General features: G+C 46.5%; 1 protein-coding gene across 1 annotated transcript in view; it reads left to right on the top strand.

Moving 5' to 3' along the window:
- Positions 1-20,001, top strand: part of LOC116823820 (glyoxylate reductase/hydroxypyruvate reductase-like) — a 39,741-nt gene extending 19,740 nt beyond the window's left edge. Inside the window, exons 5-9 of the mRNA XM_032778677.2 lie at positions 9,548-9,636; positions 11,789-11,893; positions 13,386-13,521; positions 14,052-14,182; positions 19,479-20,001. Of these exons, the coding sequence (XP_032634568.1) occupies positions 9,548-9,636; positions 11,789-11,893; positions 13,386-13,521; positions 14,052-14,182; positions 19,479-19,600 (583 nt within the window). The 3' untranslated portion in view covers positions 19,601-20,001. The remainder of the gene's footprint in view (positions 1-9,547; positions 9,637-11,788; positions 11,894-13,385; positions 13,522-14,051; positions 14,183-19,478) is intronic.
- The last annotated feature ends 5,254 nt before the right edge of the window (positions 20,002-25,255 follow it).

A 25,255-nucleotide genomic window follows, 5' to 3' on the forward strand; every position in this document is an offset into this window, starting at 1 on the left:
GTATCTTCCGATAACCCCACGGAGGGAAGCCTGGAGGAAAGTAAGAAGATCAAGGGGAGGGGGTTATTTCCCCTTGTGTTAAGATCAGGGCATATGAGTCTTCGGTTCCCCAGGAAGGTTTTGGGGGGAGACCAGAGTGAGGCAAACACCGAAATTTTTGGCTGGTGGCAGACGCTGTTAGATCCAAGCTGGTAATTAGCTTGGAGGTTTCATGCACCCACATTTTGGACTCTAAGATTCAGAATTAGGAATTGATGCTATGACAACTTGGAGCTAAGGTTAAGTTCTTAGGATAGGGATTCCGCCAATAGGTTAGGTTTGATGTACAGGCTCAACGGAATTAGATTAGGCTTCCTATGGTACGGGCAACATTGAGCTTGAGGTATCGAGTTGCATGCATAGGGATTTCCCACTAAGTAGGTTAGTCCTACAGATAGCGCAGGCTTGGTTTAAGATAGTCTATGGGTCATGGTGGCACCTCGAGCTCTGAGTTAGGTTCTCTAGTGGTAGCTGGTACTTGGAGCTAGTTTAGGTCCGTATGGGTAGGATTCCGCGCCCTACCAGTTAGGGTTCCCTTGTGTAGAGAATTCCCACCCTAGGATTGGGATTTCTATTGGTAGGCACTTAGAGCTAGGGTTAGCGTTCTGTGCAGGGCTTGCCGCCCGTAGGGTTAGGGTCTATGGATGAGAGCACATGGCGCTACAGGTTATGGGTTCTATCGTGTGGATCCTGCCCGACGGATCATATGGTTCTATGGTAGACACTTAGAGATGGGTTTGGGTATGGGTCCTATTTGTTAGGCACATGGAGCTAGGGTTATTAGGTTCCTATGGATAGGGCCAACTTCGCCTAGGATTAGGTTCCTCATCTGTAGGCCACTTGAAGCTAAGGTTAGCGGTTCCATTCGGTAGTGAACTTGGAGCGTTACGGTTAGGGTTCATGTGGGTAGGAATTCCGACCCTAGCTAGTTAGGTTCCTATGGTTGGAACATGAAGCTAGGTTAGGTTCTCTAGTGGGCACTTGGAGCATAGAGTTCAGGTTCTATGGTGAGGCCACTTGGAGCTAGGTTGAGTTCGCTATGGCGTAGGGCATACTACTGGGTTAATACGTTTCTTTTGGAGGGGCACTTGGAGCTAGGGTTAGGGTTCCTATGGGTTAGGACACTTGGAGGCTTAGGATGTAGGTTCCTATTATAGGCTTTTGTGCTCACGGATTACGTGGTTCTTGGGCAGTGATTATGCCTAGAAGGTTAGTTCATATGAGGTAAGGAACCTTGGAGCTAGGCTTAGCGGGTTCCTATTGTAGGCACTTGACTATGGTTTGAAGTTCCTAGCGTAGGGCATTTGAAGCTAGGTTAGTGTCCTATGGATAGGCCCTTGAATGCCGTTTTCTGGTTATCCTATGGGTAGGGATTCCGCCCTAGGTTAATCCTAATGCCTAGGCACTTGGATTAGGTAGGGTTCCTAATAGTAGGCGTCTTGCACCTTGTATTGGTTCCTATGGGACGGATTCCTGCCCTAGTAGGGTTCCTATGGGTTGGCACATGGAGCTAGGTTAGGGTCTCCTATGCGAGGGTACCTGATCTTAGGTTATGGTTACTAGAGGTAGAGATTGCCAACTAGCGAGGGTTCGTATGAGTAAAGGCACTTGAGACTATTGGCGTTCCTATGGTAGCGACCTGGGCTTGGTTTGGTTCCTATGCATAGAGGACAGGAGCTACAGGTTGAGTTCCTGTGGTAGCTTCCCCCCTATGGTACGAGGTTTCCTACTCGCCGGTCGGCGTTGTTGGACGTAGGTTTAGGTTCCTCCGATGCGATTAAGGGCATATGGCAGCTAGAGGTTACGGCGTTCTATGTCGAGGATTTCTGCCTGGAGTTAGCAGGTCTCTACGATAGGCAGCACTTGGAGCTAAAGTTAGGAGTTCCTTGCTGTAGCATTTTCTGCCCTAGGAGTTCAGTGCTTCCTATGGGGTTGGCACGTTCAAATCTCGAGTTCACGGTTCCTATGGGTAGGGCACTTGATAGGTTTAGGTTCTCCTTGGTATGGATCTCCCAACAAGTGTTAGGTGTCCTCTGGTAGGCACTTGGAGCTAGTTTGGTTCCATATGGGTAGGGATCCAACCTAAGGTTAGGGTTCCTATGGATAGAGAACTCTGAGCTATGGTTAGAGTTCCTATGGGTAGGGTACTTGGAGCTAGGGTTAGGGTTCCTATGGCAGGGCACATGGAGCTAGATTTAGGGATTCTATAGGTAAGGGACTTGGAGCTAGGGTTAGGGTTCCTATGGGTAGGGCACTTCCAGTTAGCGCTATGATTCCTATGGGTAGGGCACTTCAAGCTAGGGTTATGGTTCCTATGGGTAGGGCACTTGGAGCTAGGGTTCGGGTTCCTATGGCTAGAGATTCCCGCCCTAGCGTTAGAGTTCTTATGGGTAAGACACTTGGAGCTACAAAAGCAGCAGAGAATTCTTTGGCACCTTATAGACTAACTGACGTTTTGGAGCATGAGCTTTTGTGGGTGAATACCCACTTTGTCAGATGCATGTGTCATTTGGAGCTACAGTTAGCGTTCCTATGGGTAGGGATTCCTGCCTTAGGGTTAGGGTTTCTATGGGTAGAGCATCTGGAGCTAGGGTTAAGGTTCCTATGAGTAGGGCACTTAAAGCTAGTGTTAGGGTTCCTATGGGTAGGAATTCCCGCCCTAGAGTTAGGGTTCCATTGGGTAGAGGTTCCCCCCCTATGGTTAGGTTTCCTATTTGTAGGGCACTTAGAGCTAGGGGTAGCGTTCCTGTGGTAGGGATTCCCGCCCTAGGGTCAGGGTTCCTGTGGGTAGAGCACATGGCGCTAGAGTTAGGGTTCCTATGGGTAGGGATTCTCGCCCTAGAGTTAGGGTTCCTATGGGTAGAGAACATGGAGCTAGGATTAAGGTACCTATGCCTGGGACACCTGGATCTAGGATTAGGGTTCCTACGGGTAGGGATTCCCAACCTAGGGTTAGGGTTCCTATGGGTAGGGCACCTGTAGCTAGGTTAGGGTTCCTATAGTTAGGGCAATTGGTGTTAGGATTAGGGTTCCTATGGGTAGATCACTTGGAGCTATGGTTAGGGTTCCTATAAGTAGGGAACTTGGAGCTAGGTTTAGGGTTCCTATGGGTAGGGATTCCCGCCCTAGGATTAGGTTTTCTATTGGTAGGGAACTTAGAACTAGGGTTAACGTTCCTGTGGTAGGGATTGCCGCCCTAGGGTTAGGGTTCTATGGATAGAGCACATGGCGCTAGGGTTAGAGTTCCTATGGCTAGGGCACTTGGAGCTAAGGTTAGGGTTGCTATGTGTAGGGCACTCAGAACTAGGGTTCCTATGGGTAGAGATACCCGCCCTAGGGTTAGGGCTCCTATAGGTAGAGCACATGGAGCTAGGATTAGGATTCCTATGCGAAGGGAACCTGGATCTAGGATTAGGGTTCCTAGGGGTAGGGATTCCCAACCTAGGGTTTGGATTCCTATGAGTAGGGCACTTGGAGCTAGCGTTAGGGTTCCTATGCGTAGGGCACTTGGACCTAGGGTATGGGTTCCTATGGGTAGGGATTCCTGTCCTGGGGTTAGGGTTACTATAGTAGGACACCTGGAACTAGTGTTAGGGTTCCCATTGGTAGGGCACTTGGAGCTAGGGTTAGGGTTCGTACGGGTAGGGCACTTAGAGCTAGGGTTTGGGTTCCTATGGTTAGGGGTCTCGTAACTAGGTTTAGGGTTCCTATGGATATCGATTCCTGCCCTAGGTTTACCGTTCCTTTTGGTAGGGATTCCTGCCCTAGGGTTAGGGTTCCTATTGGTAGGGCACTTGGAGCTAGGGTTCAGGTTCCTATGGGTAAGGCACTTGGAGCTAGAGTCAGGGTTTCTATGTGTAGGGCACTTGGAGCTAGGGTTAGAGTTCCCATGGTTAGGGCACTTGGGGCTAGATTTAGGATTCCTTTGGGTAGGGATTCCTGCCCTAGGTATAGGGTTCCTATGTGCAGGGCACTTTGAGCTAGGGTTAGGGTTTCAATGGGTAGGGCACTTTGAGCTAGGGTTAAGGTTCCTATTGGTAGGGCACTTGGAGCTATAGTTAGGGTTCTCTTGGTAGATATTCCCGCCCTAGGATTAGGGTACCTATGGGTAGGAACCTTGGAGCTAGTGTTAGGGTTCCTATGTGTAGGGCACTTGAAGCTAGGGTTATGATTCCTATGGGTAGGGCACTTGGAGCTAGGATTAGGGTTCCTATACGTAGGGCACTTGGAGCTAGGTTTAGGGTTCCTATGAGTAGGGCACTTGGAGCTACAATTAGGGTTCCTATGGATAGGGCACTTCGAGCTAGGGTCAGGGTTCCTATCAATAGGGCACTTGGAGCTTGAGTTAGGGTTCCTATGGGTAGGGCACTTGGTCCTAGGGTTTGGGTTCCTATTGGTAGGGCACTTGGAGCTATGGTTAGAGTTCTTATGATTAGGGCACTTTGAGTTATGGTTTGGGATCCTGTGGGCAGGGATTTGCACCCTAGGGTTAGAGTTCCCATAGTTAGGGCACTTGGGGCTAGATTTAGGGTTCCTTTGGATAGGGATTCCCACCCTAGGTATAGGGTTCCTATGTGCAGGGCACTTGGAGCTAGGGTTATGTTTTCTATAGGTAGGGCACTTGGAGCTAGAGTTAAGGTTCCTAAGGGTAGTACACTTTTAGCTAGGTTTAGAGTTTCTATGGGTAGAGTTTCCCGCCCTAGGTTTAGGATTCTTTTGCGTAGGGATTCCCGCCCTAGGGTTAGGGTTCCTATTGGTAGGGCACTTATAGCTAAGGTTAGAGTTCCTATTGGTAGGGCACTTGGAGCTAGGCATAGGATTCCTATGTATAGGGATTCCCGCCCTAGAGTAAGAGTTCCCATGGGTAGGGCACTTGAAGCTAGCATTAGGGTTCCCATGGGTAATGATTCTGGCCTTAGGGTTAGTTTTCCAATGGGAAGGGCACTTGCAGATAGCGTTAGGGTTCCTATGGGTAGGGCACCTGGAGCTAGGGTTAGGGTTCCTATGGGTAGGGCACTTTGACCTAGGGTATGGTAGGGCACTGTTGGTAGGGCACTTGGAGCTAGGGAAAGTGTTCCTATGGGTAGGGATTCCAGCTCTAGGGTTAGAGTTCCTATTGGTAGGGCACTTGTAGCTAATGTTAGGGTTCCTGTGGATAGGTCTCTTCGAGCTAGGTTTAGATTCTCTATAGGTAGGGCACTTGGAGCTAGAGTTAAGTTTCCTAAGGGTAGGTCACTTGGAGCTAGGTTTAGAGTTCCTGTGGGTAGGGATTCCCACCCTAGGCTTAGGGTTCTTTTGGGTAGGGATTCCCACCCTAGGGTTAGGGTTCCAATTGTTTGGGCTCTTGTAACTAAGGTTAGAGTTCCTATTGGTATGGCACTTGGAGATAGCGTTAGGGTTCCTATGGGTAGGGGACTTGGAGCTAGCGTTAGGGTTCCTACAGGTAGGACACTTGGAGCTAGGGTTCGGGTTCCTATGGATAGAGATTCCCACCCTAGGGTTAGGGTTCCTATGGGTAGGGCACTTGGAGATAGGTTAAGATTCCTATAGTTAGGGCACTTGGAGATAGGATTAGGATTCCTATGGGTAGGTCACTTGTAGCTAGGGTTAGTGATCCTATGGGTAGGGCACTTGGAGCTATGGTTAGGGTTCCTATGGGTAGGAATTCCAGCCCTAGAGTTAGAGTTCCATTAGTTAGAGATTCACCCCCTAGAGTTAGGTTTCCTATTGGTAGGGCACTTAGAGCTAGGGTAAGTGTTCCTGTGGTAGGGATTCCTGCCCTAGGGTTAGGGTTCCTATGGGTAGGGCACTTGGAGCTAGAGTTAGGGTTCCTATTTATAGGACACTTGGAGCTAGTGTTAGGGTTCCTATGGGTAGAGAACATGGAGCTAGGATTTGAGTACCTATGCGTAAGGCACCTGGATCTAGAATTAGGGTTCCTTTGGGTAGGGATTCCCAACCTAGGGTTAGGGTTCCTATGCGTAAGGCACATGGATCTAGAATTAGGGTTTCTATAGGTAGGGATTCCCAACCTAGGGTTAGGGTTCCTATGGGTAGGGCACCTGGAGCTAGGTTAGGTGTCCTATGGTTAAGGGAATTGGAGCTAGAATTAGGTTTCCTATGGGTAGATCACTTGGAGCTAGGGTTAGGGTTCCTATGGGTAGGGCACTTGGAGCTAGGTTTAGGGTTCCCATTGGTAGGGATTCCTGCCCTAGAGTTGGGGTTCCATTGTGTAGGGATTCCCGCCCTAGGATTAGGTTTCCTAATGGTAGGGCACTTAGAGCTATGGTTAGCGTTCCTGTGGTAGGGATTCCCACCCTAGGGTTAGGATTCCTACGGGTAGTGCACATGGCGCTAGGGTTAGGGTTCCTATGGGTTGGGCACTTGGAGCCAGAGTTAGAGTTCCTATGTGTAGGGCACTTAGAGCTAGGGTTAGGGTTCCTATGGGTAGGGATTCCTGCCCTAGGGTTAGGGTTCTCATGGGTAGAGCACATGGAGCTAGGGTTAGGGTTCTTATGCGAAGGGCACCTGGATCTAGGATTATGGTTCTTAGGGGTAGGGATTCGCAACGTAGGGTTAGGGTTCCTATGGGTACGGCTCCTGGGTCTCGGGTTAGGGTTCCTATGAGTAGGGCACTTGGAAATAGGGTTATGGTTCCTATGGGTAGGGCACCTGGAGCTCGGGTTGGGGTTTCTATGCGTAGAGGACATGGAGCTAGGGTTAGAATTCCTATGGGTAGGGCACTTGAGGCTAGGGTTCGGGCTCCTGTTTTAGGTATTTCCGCCCTAGGGTTAATGTTCCTATGGGTAGGATACTTGTAACTAGGGTTAGGGTTCCTATGGGTTGGACACTTGGAGCTAGGTTTAGGGTTCCTATCAGCAGGGATTCCCGCCCTAGGGTTAGGGTTCCATTTGGTCGGGATACCCTCCCTAGGGTTAGGTTTCCTATTTGGTAGGACACTTGGAGATAAGGTTTGAGTTCCTATTGGTAGAGCCCTTTGAGCTAGGAATTCATTTCCTATGGTAGGGATTCCCGCCCTACATTTAGGATTCCTATGAATAGGGCACTTGGAGCTAGGGTTAGGGTTCCTCTGGGTAGGGCACTTCGAGCTAGGGTTAATGTTTCTATTCATAGGGCACTTCGAGCTAGGCTTTGGGTTCCCATGGGTAGCACACTTGGAGCTAGTATTAGGGTTCCTATGGTTAGGGATCCTAGAGTTAGGGTTCCTATGAGTAGGCCACTTGGAGCTAGGGTTAGGGTTCCTATGGATAGGGTTTCCCGCCCTAGGGTTAGGGTTTTTTTGGGTAAAGCACATGGAGCTGGGGTTAGGGTTCCTATGGGTAGGACACTTGGACCTACGGTTAGGGTTCCTATGGTTAGGGATTCCCACCATAGGGTTAGGGTTCCTATGCGTAGAGAACTCTGAACTACGGTTAGGATTCCTATGGTAGGGTACTTAGAGCTACGGTTAGAGTTCCTATGAGTGGGACATTTGGAGCTAGGGTTAGGGTTCCTATGGTTAGGGATTCCCACCCTAGGGTTACAGTTCCTATGGGTCGGGCACTTGGAGCTAGGGTTAGAGTTGCTATGAGTAGGGATTCCAGCCCTAGGGTTAGGGTTGCTATGGGTAGGGCACTTGGAGCTAGGGTTTGGGTTCCTATATGTAGGGAACTTGGAGCTAATGTTAGGTTTCCGATGGGTAGGGATTCCCGCCCTACGTTTAGGGTTCCTATGCGTAAGGCAGTTGGACCTAGGATTAGGTTTTCTATGGCCAGGGCACTTGGAGCTAGGTTTTTGGATTCCTGTGGGTAGGGCACTTGGAGCTAGGGTCAGGGTTCCTGAGGGTAGGGATTTCCGCCCTAGGGTTAGGGTTCGTATGGGTAGGCCACTTGGAGATAGAGTTAGGTTTCCCGTGGGTAGTGGAATTGGAGCTAGAGTTACGGTTCCTATGGGTAGGGCAATTGAAGCTTGGTTTAGGGTTCCTGTGGGTAAGGATTCCCGCCCTAGGGTATGGTTCCTATGCCTAGGGCACTTGGAAGTAGAATTAGGGTTCCTTTGGGTAGGGCACTTGGAGCTAGGTTTAGGGTTCCCATGTGTAGTGATTCTTTCCCTAGGGTTAGTGTTCTTATGGGTAGGGACTCTCGCCCTAGGGTTAGGGTTCCTATGTGTAGGGCACTTGGAACTAGGGTTAGGGTTCCTATGGGTAGGGTAGTTCGAGCTAGAATTATGGTTCCTATAGGTAGGGTACTTGGACCTAGGGTATGGGTTCCTATGGGTAGGGATTCCTGCTCTAGGGTTAGGGTTCCTGTGGGTCGGGATTCCTGCCCTAGGGTTAGGGTTCCTATAGGTAGGGCACCTGGAGCTAGGGTTAGGGTTCGTATGGGTAAGGGCACTTGGAGCTAAGGTTAGGATTCCTATGGGTAGGGCACCTGGAGCTAAGGTTAGGATTCCTATGGGTAGGGCACCTGGAGCTAGGGTTACGGTCAAGGTCGCCAGGGTGGGCAAGTGGCCGAGAACCTTTCCCTGTCTAGAGGCTCCTTTTTAATTTTTACTCACCTGATGGCGCTCCCTGTCTTTGGGAGCACTTGGTCGTCGGGTCTTTCACTCGCTCCAGGTCTTCGGCTTCACTTCAGCGGCAGGTCCTTCAGTGCCGTCGAAGACCCGGAGCAAGTGAAGGACCCGCCTCCGAAGAGTTGGAGCTCCGCCTGGTGAGTACAAGCCCCACGTGTTTTTTTATGGTTTTTTTTTTCAGTCATCCCTTCTGGGGCCCCATTGAAACTGTTCCAATTGGGCCCCGCACTTGCTAAAGCCAGCCCTGACTACGCGTCACTCAGATGTGTGACTTCAGCACATGTACACATACTCAAGCTAGCTTTGATCCAGTTTGTCTGAGTAACAACAGCAGCAGCACGGGATTCACACAATGTATATGGAGAACAAGACTGTTCAGAGTTAATGATGTATGCAGTGTTTTTGTAGCTGTGTCACTCCCAGGACCTTAGTGAGACAAGTTGGGGGAGGTAATATCTTTGATTGGATCATCTTCTGTTGGTCAGAGAGACAAGCTTTCAAGCTTACAGGGAGCTGCGGAAGGGCTCTCTGTGAGCTAGAACGCTTGTCTCTCACCAACAGAAGTTGTTCCAATCAAAGATATTACCTCCCCCACCTTGTCTCTCAACGTTGGCTAATCTAAGATTTGTGGGGGATATAAACCATTATTGCTTCAAAGCAAAAATCAACCACTAATTAATGAGGGTGAGGATGAAACTTTCCCTGGGGATAGGTTATCCCATAGCTGCCTGCTATAGGCATTCTTGCAACTTCCTTCTGGACAGTGTTGGAGACAGGACTACTGGCTTAATTCAAGCCTTGGTCTGACCCAGTCTGGCAGTTCCTGTTAAATGATCAACCAGAGCTAAATAGAAACAGTCTCCACATTCGAAAGTGCTGGGGAAGGGTGGATGCTGTACTGTGTATGCCTGAAATAGCTTCCAATGATATTTTAAAGCGGTGGCTGGGGAACCTGGAAGCCTCTGTGGATGTGTGGCTATGGTCTGACAGACAGCACTGTGGGGATTCTAGGACTTGGAAGAATAGGTAAGTTGCAAAATCCATGTAGAGTTTTCATACAGAGCTGGCCAAAATGGTCTGTATTTTGATTTCTTTTGCAAAAAAATCAAATGGATGAAAAGAGACTAAAAAAATCGAACAGTTAGAGTCAAAATCTGAGTATTTTTGAAAAGTGTCAACAATTTAAAAAATCATGAGGTTGCTCTTTTTTACATTTCTGTTTTTATAGCCATGAATATAAAAAAGTAGATCTGGCCAGCGTTTTAGAATTTGCCAATTTTTAAAAAATTGGCACATTTTGCAAAATTCTCCTCTTCCAATGTTCCTCCTCAAATGTGTTCAACATTTGAGAATGAAGGAAACCTTTTGACAAAACTTTTCATGAATATTTTTCCTTTTTGGATCAATTCTAATAAAAACATCATTAAGTGCTTCCACTTTGTTGCATATACATTTCTAATGTGACAGTGGTGGATAGATCTAGATTTCAAGTACTGATTTTATATAGGTCGGATAGTCTACTACCTCGCACCGTAAGACCTCATTTATACCTGAGCAATGTCAGTACCGCTGCTGTAAACGAATGTACACTTTGCACATTTGTCAGTAGAGCCGTGTAAAATTTGCTTGGCAAATAATACATTTGCCACAGAGAATGAATTTTGACAAGGCACTGAAAGTACTTGAGAATTGTGGTCAAATTTGGCAAATAGTTTTAACCAAAAATTGATTTTTTTTTCCCCCCTGAAAAAGTTGAAATGGTTCCTTTTGGCCATTTTGAAACAAAATGTTTTGACTTTTTGTTTGAAGCAATGTTTCATTTAGAAATGTAGCTAATTAAATAAAAACAAAAAGGAAGATTCAAAGCACCTGAAAATGACCCAAAATGAAATGGAAAACTGGTAAAAAAGTGTTTCAGGTCAAATAAAATGTTTTGGTGACCCCAAAACTATTTTTTTTCAGGTTTTTCCCCCCCCCCCCACAATAGAAATACTGAAAAAATTCAGTTGTGGTTTGAAACCAACCAATTTTTTTCAAATCCCCCATCGCCCGACCAAAACATCAATTATGCACTCAACTCTGCTTCTAAGTGACAACATAAAGTGTTGGGCAGTGGAAAACCTTTTAGCCTCTGTCGCTATTTCATCCCTCGATCTGCTAAAATCCTTTCAAAAACCACTAAATTCCATGTAAGCGCTCTTAAATCTGCAGGGGTGAATTTCGCCCTCATGGCACAGTGTAGAGCAGGTTAGGATTACAATAAAAGTATTTGCTCTATTTGCACATTGGCATCAATTGGATTAGCTGGTGATCAGCATCTCTGAAATTGGGCCACTTTTTAGGTGCCTAAATATGGAGTTATGTCCCTAGGTTTAAAAATGTCGCCTCTTTGCCTCAGTTTCCCCATCTGGACTGTGGACAGCAGACTTAATCCTGTTTGTTTACGCACTCCATCAGGTTGTCATGAGAATGAGTGGGTGTTTGTAAAGTGCATGGAGGAAGAAAGGCGATTGTGATTAGGTTTCTTTACCATCACCACAAGAACGTAGGACAATGGATGCACTTCCTGGGGCATGGTTACTTGCTAGACTATTTAATAACAGCACTAACCAAATCCAGTTGGTTACTAAACAAGACACAGGAGGTGTTCTTTGCAAACAGGGCTGGAAGTTATGGTAGGGGCTCAGCAGCTTGCTCTCATCTCCCACCAGTCCAGCAGAAAGCCCCTCAGCCAAAACACTCAGGCGAGAAGAAGTCCCAGACTGGGATGTGGATGCCTGTTCTTCATGGCATCATCCCATCTCGACACCGAACAGATTATTCCCCTGTGTTCAGTAAATCTGAGCCGGTCGTTCTACAGTGACCTCTCCACTCAGCAAGTCCCTCTTCCCTTGGGAATGGGCTGAGGGGTGGTTTCTAGAAGGGACTGCTGCCATGGGCCTCCATGGATGTCCTGAGATCCATGCAGATTTGGGGGACCTCTCACAGGTGTAGGGAGGTGGACACCTGCTTATCCGACAGGGCAGTAAAATCCCTCTCCACAACGTGATGATGTAAAGGAAACTCACCTTAGGGATTCCTGCACCCTGCACACTGGTTCTCCTGCAAAGGGGGAGAATTTGCACAGCAGATGAGCAGCGATAAGGTGGAACTCATGGCTGTAATTCCCACTTTATAGGAGCAGCTGTCACGGCCCGGTTAAAGCCATTTGGAGTCAAGAGATTCCTCTATGCCGACATTGGCCCGAGACCTGACATGGCCACCAAGATTCCAGCCGAGTTTGGTAAGATGGAACAGACCATTTTTCAGACAGTGGAGAAGTCCAGCAGGAATCCCACCTCACCAGTGCAAAGCCTGAACTGCTGGAAAGCCTGTTTTCCTAACTACCTGGCTAGGGAGCTTCCTGCCTTGCATGTGTATGGGCTCTGCAGTGGTGGCTTTAGTTTAGATTAAAAATAGAGGTGGACTGCGGTTCTCCCAGCCATCCTTTCAGAACACCCCCATTTAAAGCCATGGCCTCCCCCCTCCCTCAGAAAACATGAGATTGGCATAGAAATGATGAGATTTTAAAAATCATAAGTAACAGATTCCTTTTATTTGCGTTGTGGTTTCTGAGCCTGTAAGGGTCTCTCGCATTTTCATGTTTTTCTGCACTTTTGAGACCTGGAAATATGCTTTTTATAATATTTTTAAATGAAAGCTGACATTCACATGGAAACACGTGACTCCAGGAGCTGGGGCTTTAAGAAAAACACCCAATTTTGGAAGGCTCGAGATCAAACCATGAGAGCTGGTGACGTCCCTTAACTCCAGAGAAGCAGTTTGGTTTAAAAGCTTTTCTCTCCTATTTATTTAGCCACAAGCATTTTTGTATCATTTCCAAGGGGTAGCCTGTCACATCAGCATATTGCAAATGACATGGTTGATTCAAAGCCCAGAGAAGTCACTGAGCACAGATGTAATTAAGTGCGACCAATCACCCCCATGCCGTATTATCCAGACAATACACACAGAAAGAGTTTGCCCCCAACTGCTGTGGCTGCAGAATCTAAAACAGTAAAATGGCTCTTTCTGCCAATGTCCTCCTAACGCATTTCATTGGTATAACTTGCTCTGTGCCTCAAGGTATGTCTCCCAGACTAGCCATCATGCCCATTCTCAGCTGGGCATTTTGAACTGTGACCTGCTGATCAGCCACATCCACCGGGGCGGGGAGACCGGGTAGGGGAGACTGCAGGCCGAAGGGGTGGGGAGGAGCCCCCACGTGCTCTGGTCGAGGACCCCACAAACTGCCTCTGGGTACACTGATTGCAGATGGGGAGGGCTTGTCAGAAAGCTGCAGGCCTGTAGAACTCGGAGGATGTCAACAACTACCTTAAACTGGACTAACCAGTTCCCCTTGGAGGAAATTGTTTACATGAATTTACAGTAAACATCAAATATGTTGGGCCCCCAAGAATATTCAGACTAAGGCCATAGGATTGGAAGAGGCCTCCTGGGACATCAAGTCCACTCCCTCCTATGGCAACCCTGTATATCATCCCATTTACAAACTTATCAAGCTCCATCTTAAAACTAGTTCGGTTGTCTGCCCTACTGCTCCTATTGGAAGGCTGTTCCAGAGCCTCGCTCCTCTGGTCAGAAACCTCTTTCTAGGTCAGTCTATTATCTGTGGACTCTGCTCAACGCAGCACAAAGATAAATCCGAGGCTTTTTCCAATGGTATGTGCCTTTTTTTTTTAATCTCTGCAGCCTTTCTGCTTTCTTCTGAATAGTGCCACTGGAGGAATTGGCTCGGCATTCGGACTTCATCGTTGTGTGCTGTGCCTTAACACCTGAAACACAGGGCATCTGTGACAACGGCCTTTTCTCCTTAATGAAGGATACTGCCATCTTTATCAACACCAGCAGGTGAAGTAGGACAGGAGGGAAGGAAACAGCTTAGAGCCAAGGCTCAGCAAGATAAACACACAGACGTCACACTGGAGGACATAAACTTCTGACACAAATCCTTCCGTGATCATAGAGGGAGACAAGATTTATATTCCCAACTCTGACAGTAGCCAAGCTCAATAAAATAAAATCAACTTTCAAGCAATTATTAAAAATAAAAGGCTTATGTTGGTGTAATCCGACAACACGCTGATTGAGGGAGATGTATCATGACACAGGCAAATCCCATCCAGGGGATTCGGTCTCATTAGGTAAGCTGATCCCACACATAATACAGTATGAATCGTGCCAGAGGACAGAACTGTAAGCCCCTGGCCTCAGAGTTTATTATAAAGCAGCCTCTAAGATCAGCCTGCTGTGCACTCCAACTTCATCCAATACTGTTGTTAAAGCTTTCACCAGATAACTAAGGCTCTTAGCTGCTAGAACAGCTACACAGAGAAGATGTCCAGAAGTTGACAGATATTTTGTTTTTCTTTTCCCAACAGGGGCGGTGTAGTGAACCAGGAAGACCTGTACCAGGCATTGGTCAATGGTCAGATTGCAGCTGCTGGTCTGGATGTCACAGAGCCTGAGCCTCTGCCTACAGATCATCCTCTTTTTAAACTTAAAAACTGTGGTGAGTCTGTGTTGATAGCTGCTACCACCGCCTGAAGAGCGGTAGCTGAAAATGGTGATTTGGGAGTTTAAAACTATGGCCTGATTTCTAGAGCAGGCAGCCTATACCTGTGCTGGTTTGTAGTTGTTTCGATGGAACAGTATTCCTTCAGACAAGGCAGCTGCCTTGATATGAAAATGTTTTGGGAGAGCGTGTGAATTTTGACAACAGGAGGAAGTTGACAGTAATAATTCAGACTTTTCATAGTTCATTTCAATATTGTCAAAATGTTTCATTTCAGCAAGGTAAAAATGTTTCATTTTGACTTTATTGTTTCGATCCATTTCAGTAAAACTTTTATATTATATTCAAATCACAATTGTAATATTATATTAGATTTGTAGCTCATAATTACTACTATGTATACTAATTAATATTTTGTGTTATATTATAATGTTTTGACACTATCAAAACAAAATGTTTGGATGTTTCCAAATTAACATTTTTTTTTTAATTTATGTTCTGTGGCAGAATTTCTAGATTTTGACCAATTCAGAATGAAACCAAATTTCAAAATGTCAGAATTTCCCACAAAATAGAAATTCCAGTTTCCAGCCAGCTCAGGGGTTCATTTCTGCGTGTTTGTTTTTCCAGTGATCTTTACAATCCTGTGGATTCTGCATATCAATTAATCTCCTTTAAGAGATGTGCATTCTGGAATAAAAAATAATAGGTCAGACCCTCAGCTGGTATAAATCAGTATAATTCCACTGTAGTCAATGGTGCTGCACCAGTTTACCTCAAGGTGCATGGATAAAGACACAACTTTAACTCTGCATTAAAACACTCTTGATTTCCATGATCACATTATTTCTTAATAATAAGTACAACATCATACACAATGTTTGTGCTATATACACCCTTGTATATCTTATCATTTTCCCCACTCTTTTTCTGTGACCACTAATTTCATTGTCATAAAGGGCCAGTAAATCAGTACTGGCTTAGGGTCAGATCCTCAGTTAATTACATCACATGAGGATTTGATCCTTTGACCTTCTCTATAATTTAGTCATTTGGTCAATACTAGTGTACTGTATTTTCTTTTCAATCAACAGAAGTGAAAGTCCTTTAGGGGCAAATTAGGGAAGGAGGCAGTTAACTACAAATTTGGTGGCTTAGATGTGCCTGTACATTTTCACCCTTGCTCTAAGACAGATACTGGATGTGTAAGTATGGCTTGCTGTGTATTTCCATGGGCCTCACTTGTCTGGCATACACAAAGTAAAACATAACACTACAAAGCGTGTATCTAAAACTCTAGGCTATTGCATTTCTTTGACAAATTGCATAGCCTATATTCATTATCGATGGGCTTTAATGCATCCATGCAAGGAGGCTGAATTAACTAGCTGTGATACAGATCCGCCATCCCCAGCCTCAGTGTATTTATTGTGAGAACTTCCCTCAGAGACAGGAAAGTGCCATTGTCAAGATGGGAAACTGAGATTAAGTGACCAGAAATCTGTGGTAGAGCAAGGAATTGAACTTGGGTCTACCAGAAGTGCCAGCTAGGGCCCTAGCCACTGGACTAGACTGTCTCTCCAATTAAGGTTGCGTGTACCACCTTAACTGTCGGAGGACTCAGTTGGGCAACCCTCGTGTTCCAGTGACATATTTTTCTCTGGAATTTCTGGTGGGTTTTTAAAAGAAAAAAGATGAGGAAAAAGAGGGAAAAAAGCATTCAAAAGCAAGTGCTTCACTCTGCAGACCTTTGCTGGAGTGCAAAGAATTCATGATGAAATGTAAATTCCATATTGTGGAACTATTTAGCAAGATACCACCAGAAAAACAGCTCCCATGCCTTTAACAGGCCCACACCAGAACTCTGGTCCCACCAACCTCAGGAGCTGTACAACAAGCCCATCAAAACAGTATTATACAAAGAGTGCCAGAGCGCCCCCTAACCCTCATGGCAACTTACAGGAAGTTAGTCCCCGCCCTATGTTCCATTACCTTAGCGCTATGTTCCAGTGGGAACGTTGCTGAAAAGGGTGGCAAGGATATTTTTACAGTGGGGGACATGTATTTGCTTTACTCCCCTCCTTAAATGGCTGAACTGGGTTTGCCCAAACTACCAAAACAAAAAATCACATGCAAGAAGAGACCAAACCTAAAACATCGTAGCCCCAAAGCCAGAAGTTTCAGTAAGTTCTGAGTGAGATACACGAGAATGGAGATGCCGTGTTAGAAGGGAAACTGCTACATGAACTTACCTACAGCAATAACAGCTACCGCTCTGTCTGCTAACATTCAGGGGGCTAGGGTCTGGACTGGCAGTGGGAAACCGAGCCCCGGGACCCATGCTGGGCAGGTTTGTACAGGGCCGGCTCCAGGCACCAACATTCCAAGCAGGTGCTTGGGACGGCAATCTGCAAGGGGCGGCAGTCCCTGTGTTTTTGCCTCCAAGCAGCATGCCAAATTGTTGCCGCAGATGGCGGGGGCAGTCCGTGTGCCGTTAGGGCAGCTGGCGCATTTCCGTGGCGGCAGCAATTCGGCAGCAGCTTCTATGTTCCGCTGTCCACAGCGGTGCAGCTTCTGTCTTCCGGCAGAAACGCACGTGCCGCCCTAGCAGCACACGGACTCCCCCTCCCAACCCCCCGTCCACAGCAGCAATTCAGCGCGCTGCTTGGGGCAGCGAAGACAGAAGAGCCAGCCCTGGGCCTATAGATCATGTTTGACAAATAGCATGAACTGGCTATTGTCAACCCATCTTTAAAGATGTTGAACTCTCTCTACATGAGACCTAAAGTCATGTCTAAAAGCATTGGCCCGCACGGTGTCCAGGATGACCTATTTCCTTAGTCTAGGCCGGGCCTTGGTTGCCAATTTAAAACCAGCCCAGCTGGGTAGTCATTACCACATGGTGACAGTTAGGTGGCCTGTTCAGGAAGAGTGCAGTAGCTTTGCCATGTCCAGGGAACAGAGCTCCGCATCATACCAAACTGCCAGGTGTCAGCTCCTTGGGGCACAGACTGTCTTTTTGTCCTGTGTTTGTACAGCACCTAGCACCGTGGGGCCCTGGTCTGCAGCTGGGCTCCTAGGCACCACAGTATTAGAAATAATGATAACAATGAGCAGTAGTTTGCATTTTCACTGGTCATCCCAGAAGTGCGCCCAAGGAGAGGCTGGGCCATGGAACTCACTCAAAGCTCTTCCTGGCTGAACGGGAACCTTTTCTGGCATGGCAGTAGCTAAACAGAGGCATATATTCTCCTAGGCTGCCACTTTCCAAGAGCTTTACAAATAAACACACATGCCATCTCCTTCCCCTGCACACCCCCAGGAGCCAGTCTCATGTGCAGCCCAACTGGCGTGTGTACCTGCCTGCGGCCCAGGAACGTCCCTGTGCATGTTATACCATCCATAGCAAAAAAAATGTTAAATACATCAGAAGCAGGAAGCCTGCTAAACAACCTCTAGGGCCACTGGATGATCAAGGTGCTAAAGGAGCACTCAAGGACGATAAGGCTATTGTGGAGAAACTAAATGAGTTCTTTGCATCGGTCTTCATGGCTCAGGATGTGAGGGAGATTCCCAAACCTGAGCCATTTTTTTTAGGTGACAAATCTGAGGAACTGTCCCAGATTGAGGTGTCATTAGAGGAGGTTTAGGAACAAATTGATAAATTAAACAGTAATAAGTCACCAGGACCAGGTGTTCTGAAGGAGTTCTGAAGGAACTCAAGTGTGAAATTGCAGAACTACTAACCGTAGTCTGGTTTCAGAGTGGTAGCCATGTTAGTCTGTATCAGCAAAAACAACAAGGAGTCCTTCTGGCACCTTAGAGACTAATACATTTATTTGGGCATAAACTTTCACGGGCTAAAACCCACTTCATCAGATGCATGTAGCGGAAAATACAGTAGGCAGGTATATATACACAATACATGAAAAGATGGGAGTTGCCTTACCAAGAGAGGGGTCAGTGCTAACGAGGCAATATAATTAAAGTGGAAGTGGGCTATTATCAACAGTAGAATATCCAGGGAGGAAAAATCATTTTTGTAGTGGTAATGAGGCCAATGTATGAGGAGAGATTAATAAGACTGGGACTTTTCAGCTTGGAAAAGAGATAGCTAAAAGGAGAAATGATTGAGGTCTATAAAATCATTACTGGTGTAGAGAAAGCAGATAAGGAAGTGTTGTTTACTACTTCTCATAGCACGAGAACTAGGGGTCACCAAATGAAATTAACAGGCAGCAGGTTTAAAACAAACAAGAGGAAGTATTTCTTCACACAACGCATAATCAAACTGGGGAACTCCTCGCCAGGGGATATTGTGAAGGCCAAGATCATAACAGAGTTTAAAAAAGAACTAGATAAATTCATGGAGGACAGGTCCATCAATGGCTATTAGCCAGGATGGGCAGGGACGGTGTCCCTAGCCTCTGTTTGCCAGAAGCTGGGAATGAGGACAGGGGATGGATCACTTGATGATTATCTGTTCTGTTCATTCTCTCTGGGGCATCTGGCATTGGCCACTGTCAGAAGACAGGATACTGGTCTGACCCAGTAAGGCTGTTCTTATGTTCTTGTGTTATTATCCGTCCGGTCGTTTTGCCTGTTCTGGTCTTGTGAGCCACCAGGGGAGTGACATTTATAAGAATCCGGCAGGATTTGACTAAAACATCATCTTAACTTTAAAAATCCTTTTAAAACCCTGCAGGATTTGTGTAAATTTCAATCCCCTGCCAGCTCACCCGGACAGAGCAGGCAGGCAGAGCGGCGGGTCGATGTGACTTGCATGCAGACAAAACACAGCTAGTAGGACTAGTCTTAAGCCGGCCATTCCTGGCAGTGCCCTTTCAATCCTCCGGGCTTGCAGCCCCCCTAGCAAATCCAGCTCTGTTACAAGGGGTGAAGAGGCCTCTGTGAAGAGAACAATTCCCCACCTCTGTCAAACAGTCTGTATTTCCCCCCTCCTGTCCTTACACGTCCTCCTGGAATCATTTTAGCCTGGCGTATTCCCATGCAAAGTGCAGCAGTGCAGGTGGGAGCCCTAAAAATATGCAGCATCAATGGAATCCTGGTGTCCTCAATGGGCTGTTGCTCAGGACCTGAGTGCGGTCTGTCCCGGGAGCCAATCGTCTCCCATGGCCAGGGCAAATGCTGTCAGGTGACATCTGCACAGTGGGTGATGAATGCTGGTGAGAGGGTGAAATAAATTCACAGCGGGGAAAGCCCTTTGATTGCGATTGCAGGTCCTGGCACCAAGAAATGATCTCTCTGAAGTTTGTTCCCTTTCTGTTTGCAGTTATTCTCCCCCATATCGCCAGCGCTACAGTCACTACCCGGAACGCCATGGCCGCCTTAGCTGCCAGCAATTTACTGGCAGGCCTTCAGGGAAAAGCCATGGGCAAGGAGGTGCCACTCTGACGAGGCGCACAAAGCGCACACTCTCCTTGTGCTCACCCTCCTGCAAACCACCCCTGGCCTGGATAAACGCAGCCTGCCATTGCTGGGAGCTGTTAGATTGGCAGAGGTCTCACGGCAAACTGTTGGAGGGTGAGAGCACCATTGTTTTCTTCACCGAGAGAAAGAATAGGCCAGTTCTACTGGTGTCTCAGATATCCTGTGTCCAGATCTTGGGAGCCAGCAGCCCATCTCCCTCTCCTCTCGTTACCGACATGCTGCAGCTCAGCGTATGTATTACATATTGTGCCGTGTCTCCCCACAGCGTTCGGTGCTGCTGGAGGGTATACGGACAACCCTCACCACCACCCCCGACATTAGTAGCTGGTTACAGCAAGTGTGTTCTGCTCATTGCTGGACGTGAATGTCACCAAGAGATAAGCAATCGCTTTCGAATGTGACCTTTTTTCTTAAAGCTAACTTGGCATTTGCTAAGGGGGAGAGGGTTCATTAAAATTGTCTATAGTCTTATTGTGCATGAGGCAATCAGCAGGGAAGATCTCCAGGAAATTTGCATTTTTAGAATGGGCACATTCCCAGAAATAAAATGTATAACATTGTTATCAACCTTGGTACTTTTTTTTTTCTTGTTTAATTTTGTGAATTCAGATTATGTTCTCTTTGTTACGCTGGAACTTCTGAAAGCTACTGTCCATTAACAAAATGAAAAGACCTTTCCATTTCTACTATGTTAAAAAAGATGGTTGCCAAACTGCAAAAGTTTTGAAGTTCCTAATTAACTAAAGTGAAATCTTTATACTCACCTCTTGTATTTTTTTCCTCGTATCTTAGTGTCTTGTTTTAGTGCAGCACGTTACATCTGCTGCATCAAGAGTAAGATTCTCAAGGGTTTTATTTTTCATACTATGTGCTTCATTTCTCCCCAGTCACCATGTGTATTTTCTCAGTGGCTGCATATTTATTTTACTGACAGTAGATGTGATTCATCATACTTTGACTGGAAATTATTACTAGGTCTTCTTTTTCCCCAGTCACAGCATGTAAAAAGGACTAAAGTAATGGTGTTGTCTGAGGAAGAGAAACACATGGGGCGGGGGAGAGGGAGGAGCAAATGCATCAATGACTTTAGACAGTGGTGTAAATTACATGCGTGATTTCAGTGTGCTGGAAAATAAGTGTAAGTAGTAAAGTGGTGAAAATGAGTGGGCCAGTCTGGCATTCAGTGTGTGTGCAAAATGAATGTCTCGTGCACACCCAGGCTATGCCTCCACTGGAGTTTTAAGGTGAGGGTGGACTGGACAAGTTATAGTTTTACTGAATCCTAGAGGAGAACCTAGAGCCCATCTCAACCAGCTAAATCAAGGCAAATCAATTTTTCAACCCACTCTATTCCTAAGCCATGTGGTTGGAAGCAGAGCACGGTGGCCAACTCCTGCTTCCCCTTCCTTGTGCAAGTGATCGCTCTGTCTTCACTGGGGCTACTCACTTGAGTAAGGGAACAGGATGTGTTCCACTGTTGACTAGTCCACAAGTAGGATAAACCCTTCGATGGGCTGTTGTCTCAGTAATTTACCACTCGTGTAGGGAGATTCAGATTCCTTACAAGTCCCCTAACTCTTTGGCCAAAACCCTCGGGTCCTTCTGGCGTATCTGTACTCACCTGCACAGTGCTTCACCAACTACACTGCTGTTTATACCCGTGCTAGCTGGGCATGCAGTCTGTGTCCTCTACACACCACCATAAAGGAGACCTATCTGAAGAGATATAGCTTGGAACATTCAAAGGAGTTAAGTGCCCAAACCCATTTGGCTGCACTTCCTGAGGTTCCATTGGAAATCCCGAGCTCTTGCCTATTTTGCTAACCCAGAGGAATCTCCCTGGACGTCAACAAAACTGCTCACGCAAGGAAAGCGGCCATTGAAAAGCCTGACCCCAAAGGAGCTCCTGGAATATTTGGAGTGAGACTTGGTTTAAGGGACTTATCCAGCTCCCATCATTGTAGTCTCTGAGCACCTCACAATCAATAATGATTTAACCTCACAGCACCCCTGGGGGACAGGGCAGTGCCATTATCCCCATTGAAGAAATAGAGAATTGAAACACGGAGACCCTAAGTGCCTGATCCAAGGCCCTCCCCACAGCAGAGACATGTGCTCCTCGGTCTCTCAGCTTCTAGGCCAGCAACCTAACCCCAGATCAGCCTGAACCAGCAAGAATTTTCTAAAGAAGATGGATTTTTTATTTTCGCGCCCCAGTTCCTGGCTTGTTATTTAAAACGTCCAGCCATGTCTGAGGTGAACTAATGCTAATTCTGTGCAGATTTACAGTTGCTGACTTCCTATTAACTTCAGCTGCGTATAAATCAGCACAGAATTTGGCTCATTACTCATTGGTGCATTCCCTCTTCGTAGGTTCTTTCTGAACAAAGGCAGGTTGATTTGGATTCGCTTGTGTTTTCGCCTGTGTTGTCTGCTGACGACATAATGTATTATTCACCTGCCTGGTTTGTGTCCATCACAGCTTGCGCACCATCAGTACATTAAATGTTAGGTCACTAAAGTTTAGACACGAGAGCTGGTGGGAGGATGACAATTCTCTTTTGAAGCAACTTTCAAGGTTTGAAAGTTGGTCTCTGCGTTGGGATGAAAACTTCTGAACATTTTTCACTTATTGGAATGGTGTCAAAGTGTCCATTTTCTGGCTGAAACCTCCATATGAAATTTTGTAGGGGTCCACAAATGAAAAAAGTTTGCAAATCACAGCTGTAAAGCATAAGTCTCACCCGCTGCCTCTGACAAAAGCTTTATGGAAACAGCTACATGTTGTCAAAAATGTTCCCACCAGTTCTAGGAGACACACCACAGAGAGTGGCTGGGATGGGTGCAATGGAGACATCTGCTAGTTAAATTGGTGCATGTATGGTGTTACCTCTTTTTGACTCAAGCACTTAGCTAGTTTTCAGGGTCTAGTTGGTTATTTCCATTAGGAGGAGAAACTGCTGGTGGAGTCACGTGCTTCTTTGAGGCAATCCTGTTTACGTACAAAGTCCTGTTTCCCTGAACACAGCAAGAATCAAACAGCAGGCCACAGTTACAAGCCTCTTTTGGTCAGCACTCAGCCCAAAAGCTCTCTCTCAGCTTTTTCTCTTGATCTTGCTACCACTGCTCTGGAAGTGTCTGGAACTTCTTTGGTCTTTCTGTGTGTTTCTGTTGGTTATTTCTCTCTCTTGCTCGCTCACACACATGCATGCACACACACACACCCTCCCTCCCTCCCTCCACCAACCAGTGCCCCAACCCCTGCATTCACTATGTCAGTCTCTAGGGAAAACCCCTTGAGCCACATGGCTCAGCTTCTACTCAAGACTTGCCATGTGCCTGTGCTTTAGGTGGTGGCTCCTATTGTTTCAGAAACATGGTTCCATAAAGGAGCTTCGTTATTTCTTACATTTATCCTGAAAGAAGGGCAACGGTTACTTCCACCAGCTTCAGTGAGGTTTCACCCAACCTCCCAGCATAACTATAGCATCATCCATTAGGCTATGGATTTTTGGTAGCCTATTGTTCATTTATAGTGTCCAGAACATTATCAGAGGCAGAGCAACATGCATCTTTCTACAGCACTTGGCCTAAAGCTAGAAGTCCAGTGGATTTATTAAATGCTCAACAGCTTAGTCTTGGTGCACCTTCACAGACTACTTCCACTGTCTGGGCCCTGACGAGGACGGGTCATAGTGGGATGGGCAGGTGTCTGGTAGGAGCTTGTTGAGGCTAGAGAGAGGGAGGAACTAGCAGCAGAAAGACAGTCAACACAGGAGAGAGTCTGAACTGTGCTAGAGGATGGAGCAAAGGGAGCCAGAAGGTTTGCTGGGGACATAGCTCAGGAGTGGGATAAGGCTGGCTAAGCTTCAGAGACACATCTCATTCTGGGGATGCTTATATAGGAGCAAATTAAAAAACACAGTAAGAGAACCAAAAAAGAGCCACGGTGGCTAAACAACCAAGTTAAAGAAGCAGTGAGAGCCAAAAAGGCATCCTTTAAAAAGTGGATGTTAAATCCTGTTAAGGAAAATAGAAAAGAACATAAACTCTGGCAAATGAAGTATAAAAATATAATTAGGAAGGCCACAAAAAGAACCTGAAGAATAGCTAGCCAAAGACTCAAAAAGTAGTAGCTAACATTTTTTTAAGTACATCAGAAGCAGGAAGCCTGCTAAACAACCAGTGGGGCCACTGAACAATCGAGATGCTAAAGGAGCACTCAAGGATGATAAGACCATTGTAGAAAAACTAAATTAGTTATTTGCATCAGTCTTCACGGCTGTGGATGTTTGGGGGATTCCCAAACCTAGCGGCAGCTCCAGGCACCAGCACTCCAAGCGCGTCCCTAGGGCGGCAAGCCGTGGGGGGTGGCCTGCCAGTCCCTGCAAGGGAGGCAGTCAGGCTGCTTTCGGCGGCGCGCCTGCGGGAGGTCCGCCAGTCCTGTGGATTCAGAGGCAATTCGGCGGCGGGTATACCAAAGCCACGGGACCGGCAGACCTCCCGCAGGCAAGCCGCCGAATCCATGGGACTGGGATCCTCCCGCAGGCAAGCCGCCGCAGGCAGCTTAACTGCCATGCTTGGGCCGGCAAAAAAGCTAGAGCCGCCCCTGCCCAAACCTGAGCCATTCTTTTTAGGTGACAAATCTAAGGAACTGTTGCAGATTGAGTTGTCATTAGAGGAGGTTTTGGAACAAATTGGTAAATTAAACAGTAAGAAGTCACCAGGACCAGATGGTATTCACCCAAGAGTTCTGAAGGAACTCAAATGTGAAACTGCAGAACTACTAACTGTAGTTTGTAACCTACCATTTATATCAGTTTCTGTACCAAATGATTAGAGGACAGCTAATATGATGCCAATTTTTAAAAAGGGCTCCAGAGGTGATCATGGCAATTACAGGCCGGTAAGCATGACTTCTGTACTGGGCAAACTGGTTGAAACTATAGTAAAGAACAAAATTGTCAGACACATAGATGAACATAATTTGTTGGAGAAGAGTCAACGTGGTTTTTAAAAGGGAAATCATGCCTCACCAATCTACTAGAATTCTTTGAGGGGCTCAACAAGCATGTGGACAAGGGGGATCCAGTGGATTTAGTGTACTTAGATTTTCAGAAAGCTTTGACAAGGTCCCTCACCAAAGGCTCTTAAGCAAAGTAAGCAGTCATAGGATAAGAGGGAAGGTCCTCTTATGGATTGGTAACTGGTTAAAAGATTGGAAACAAAGGGTAGGAATAAATGGTCAGTTTTCAGAAAATCTAAGTAGGTAAATAGTGGTGTCCCCCAGGGGTCTCTGTACTGGGACCAGTCCTATTCAACATATTCATAAATGATCTGGAAAAAGGGGTAAACAGTGAGGTGGCAAAATTTGCAGATGATACAAAACTACAAAAACTCAAGATAGTTAACAGCCGTGTTAGTCTGTATCCGCAAAAAGAACAGGAGTACTTGTGGCACCTTAGAGACTAACAAATTTATTTCAGCATGAGCTTTCGTGAGCTACAGCCCACTTCTTCAGATGCATAGAATCCCAACTATACATCTAAAATGATGGAGTCTAAATTAGCTGTTACCACTGAAGAAAGAGATCTTGGAGTCATTGTGGATAGTTCTCTG

This window comes from Chelonoidis abingdonii, chromosome 6, assembly GCF_003597395.2.
Source record: "Chelonoidis abingdonii isolate Lonesome George chromosome 6, CheloAbing_2.0, whole genome shotgun sequence".
NCBI classification, from domain to species: Eukaryota; Metazoa; Chordata; order Testudines; family Testudinidae; genus Chelonoidis; species Chelonoidis abingdonii.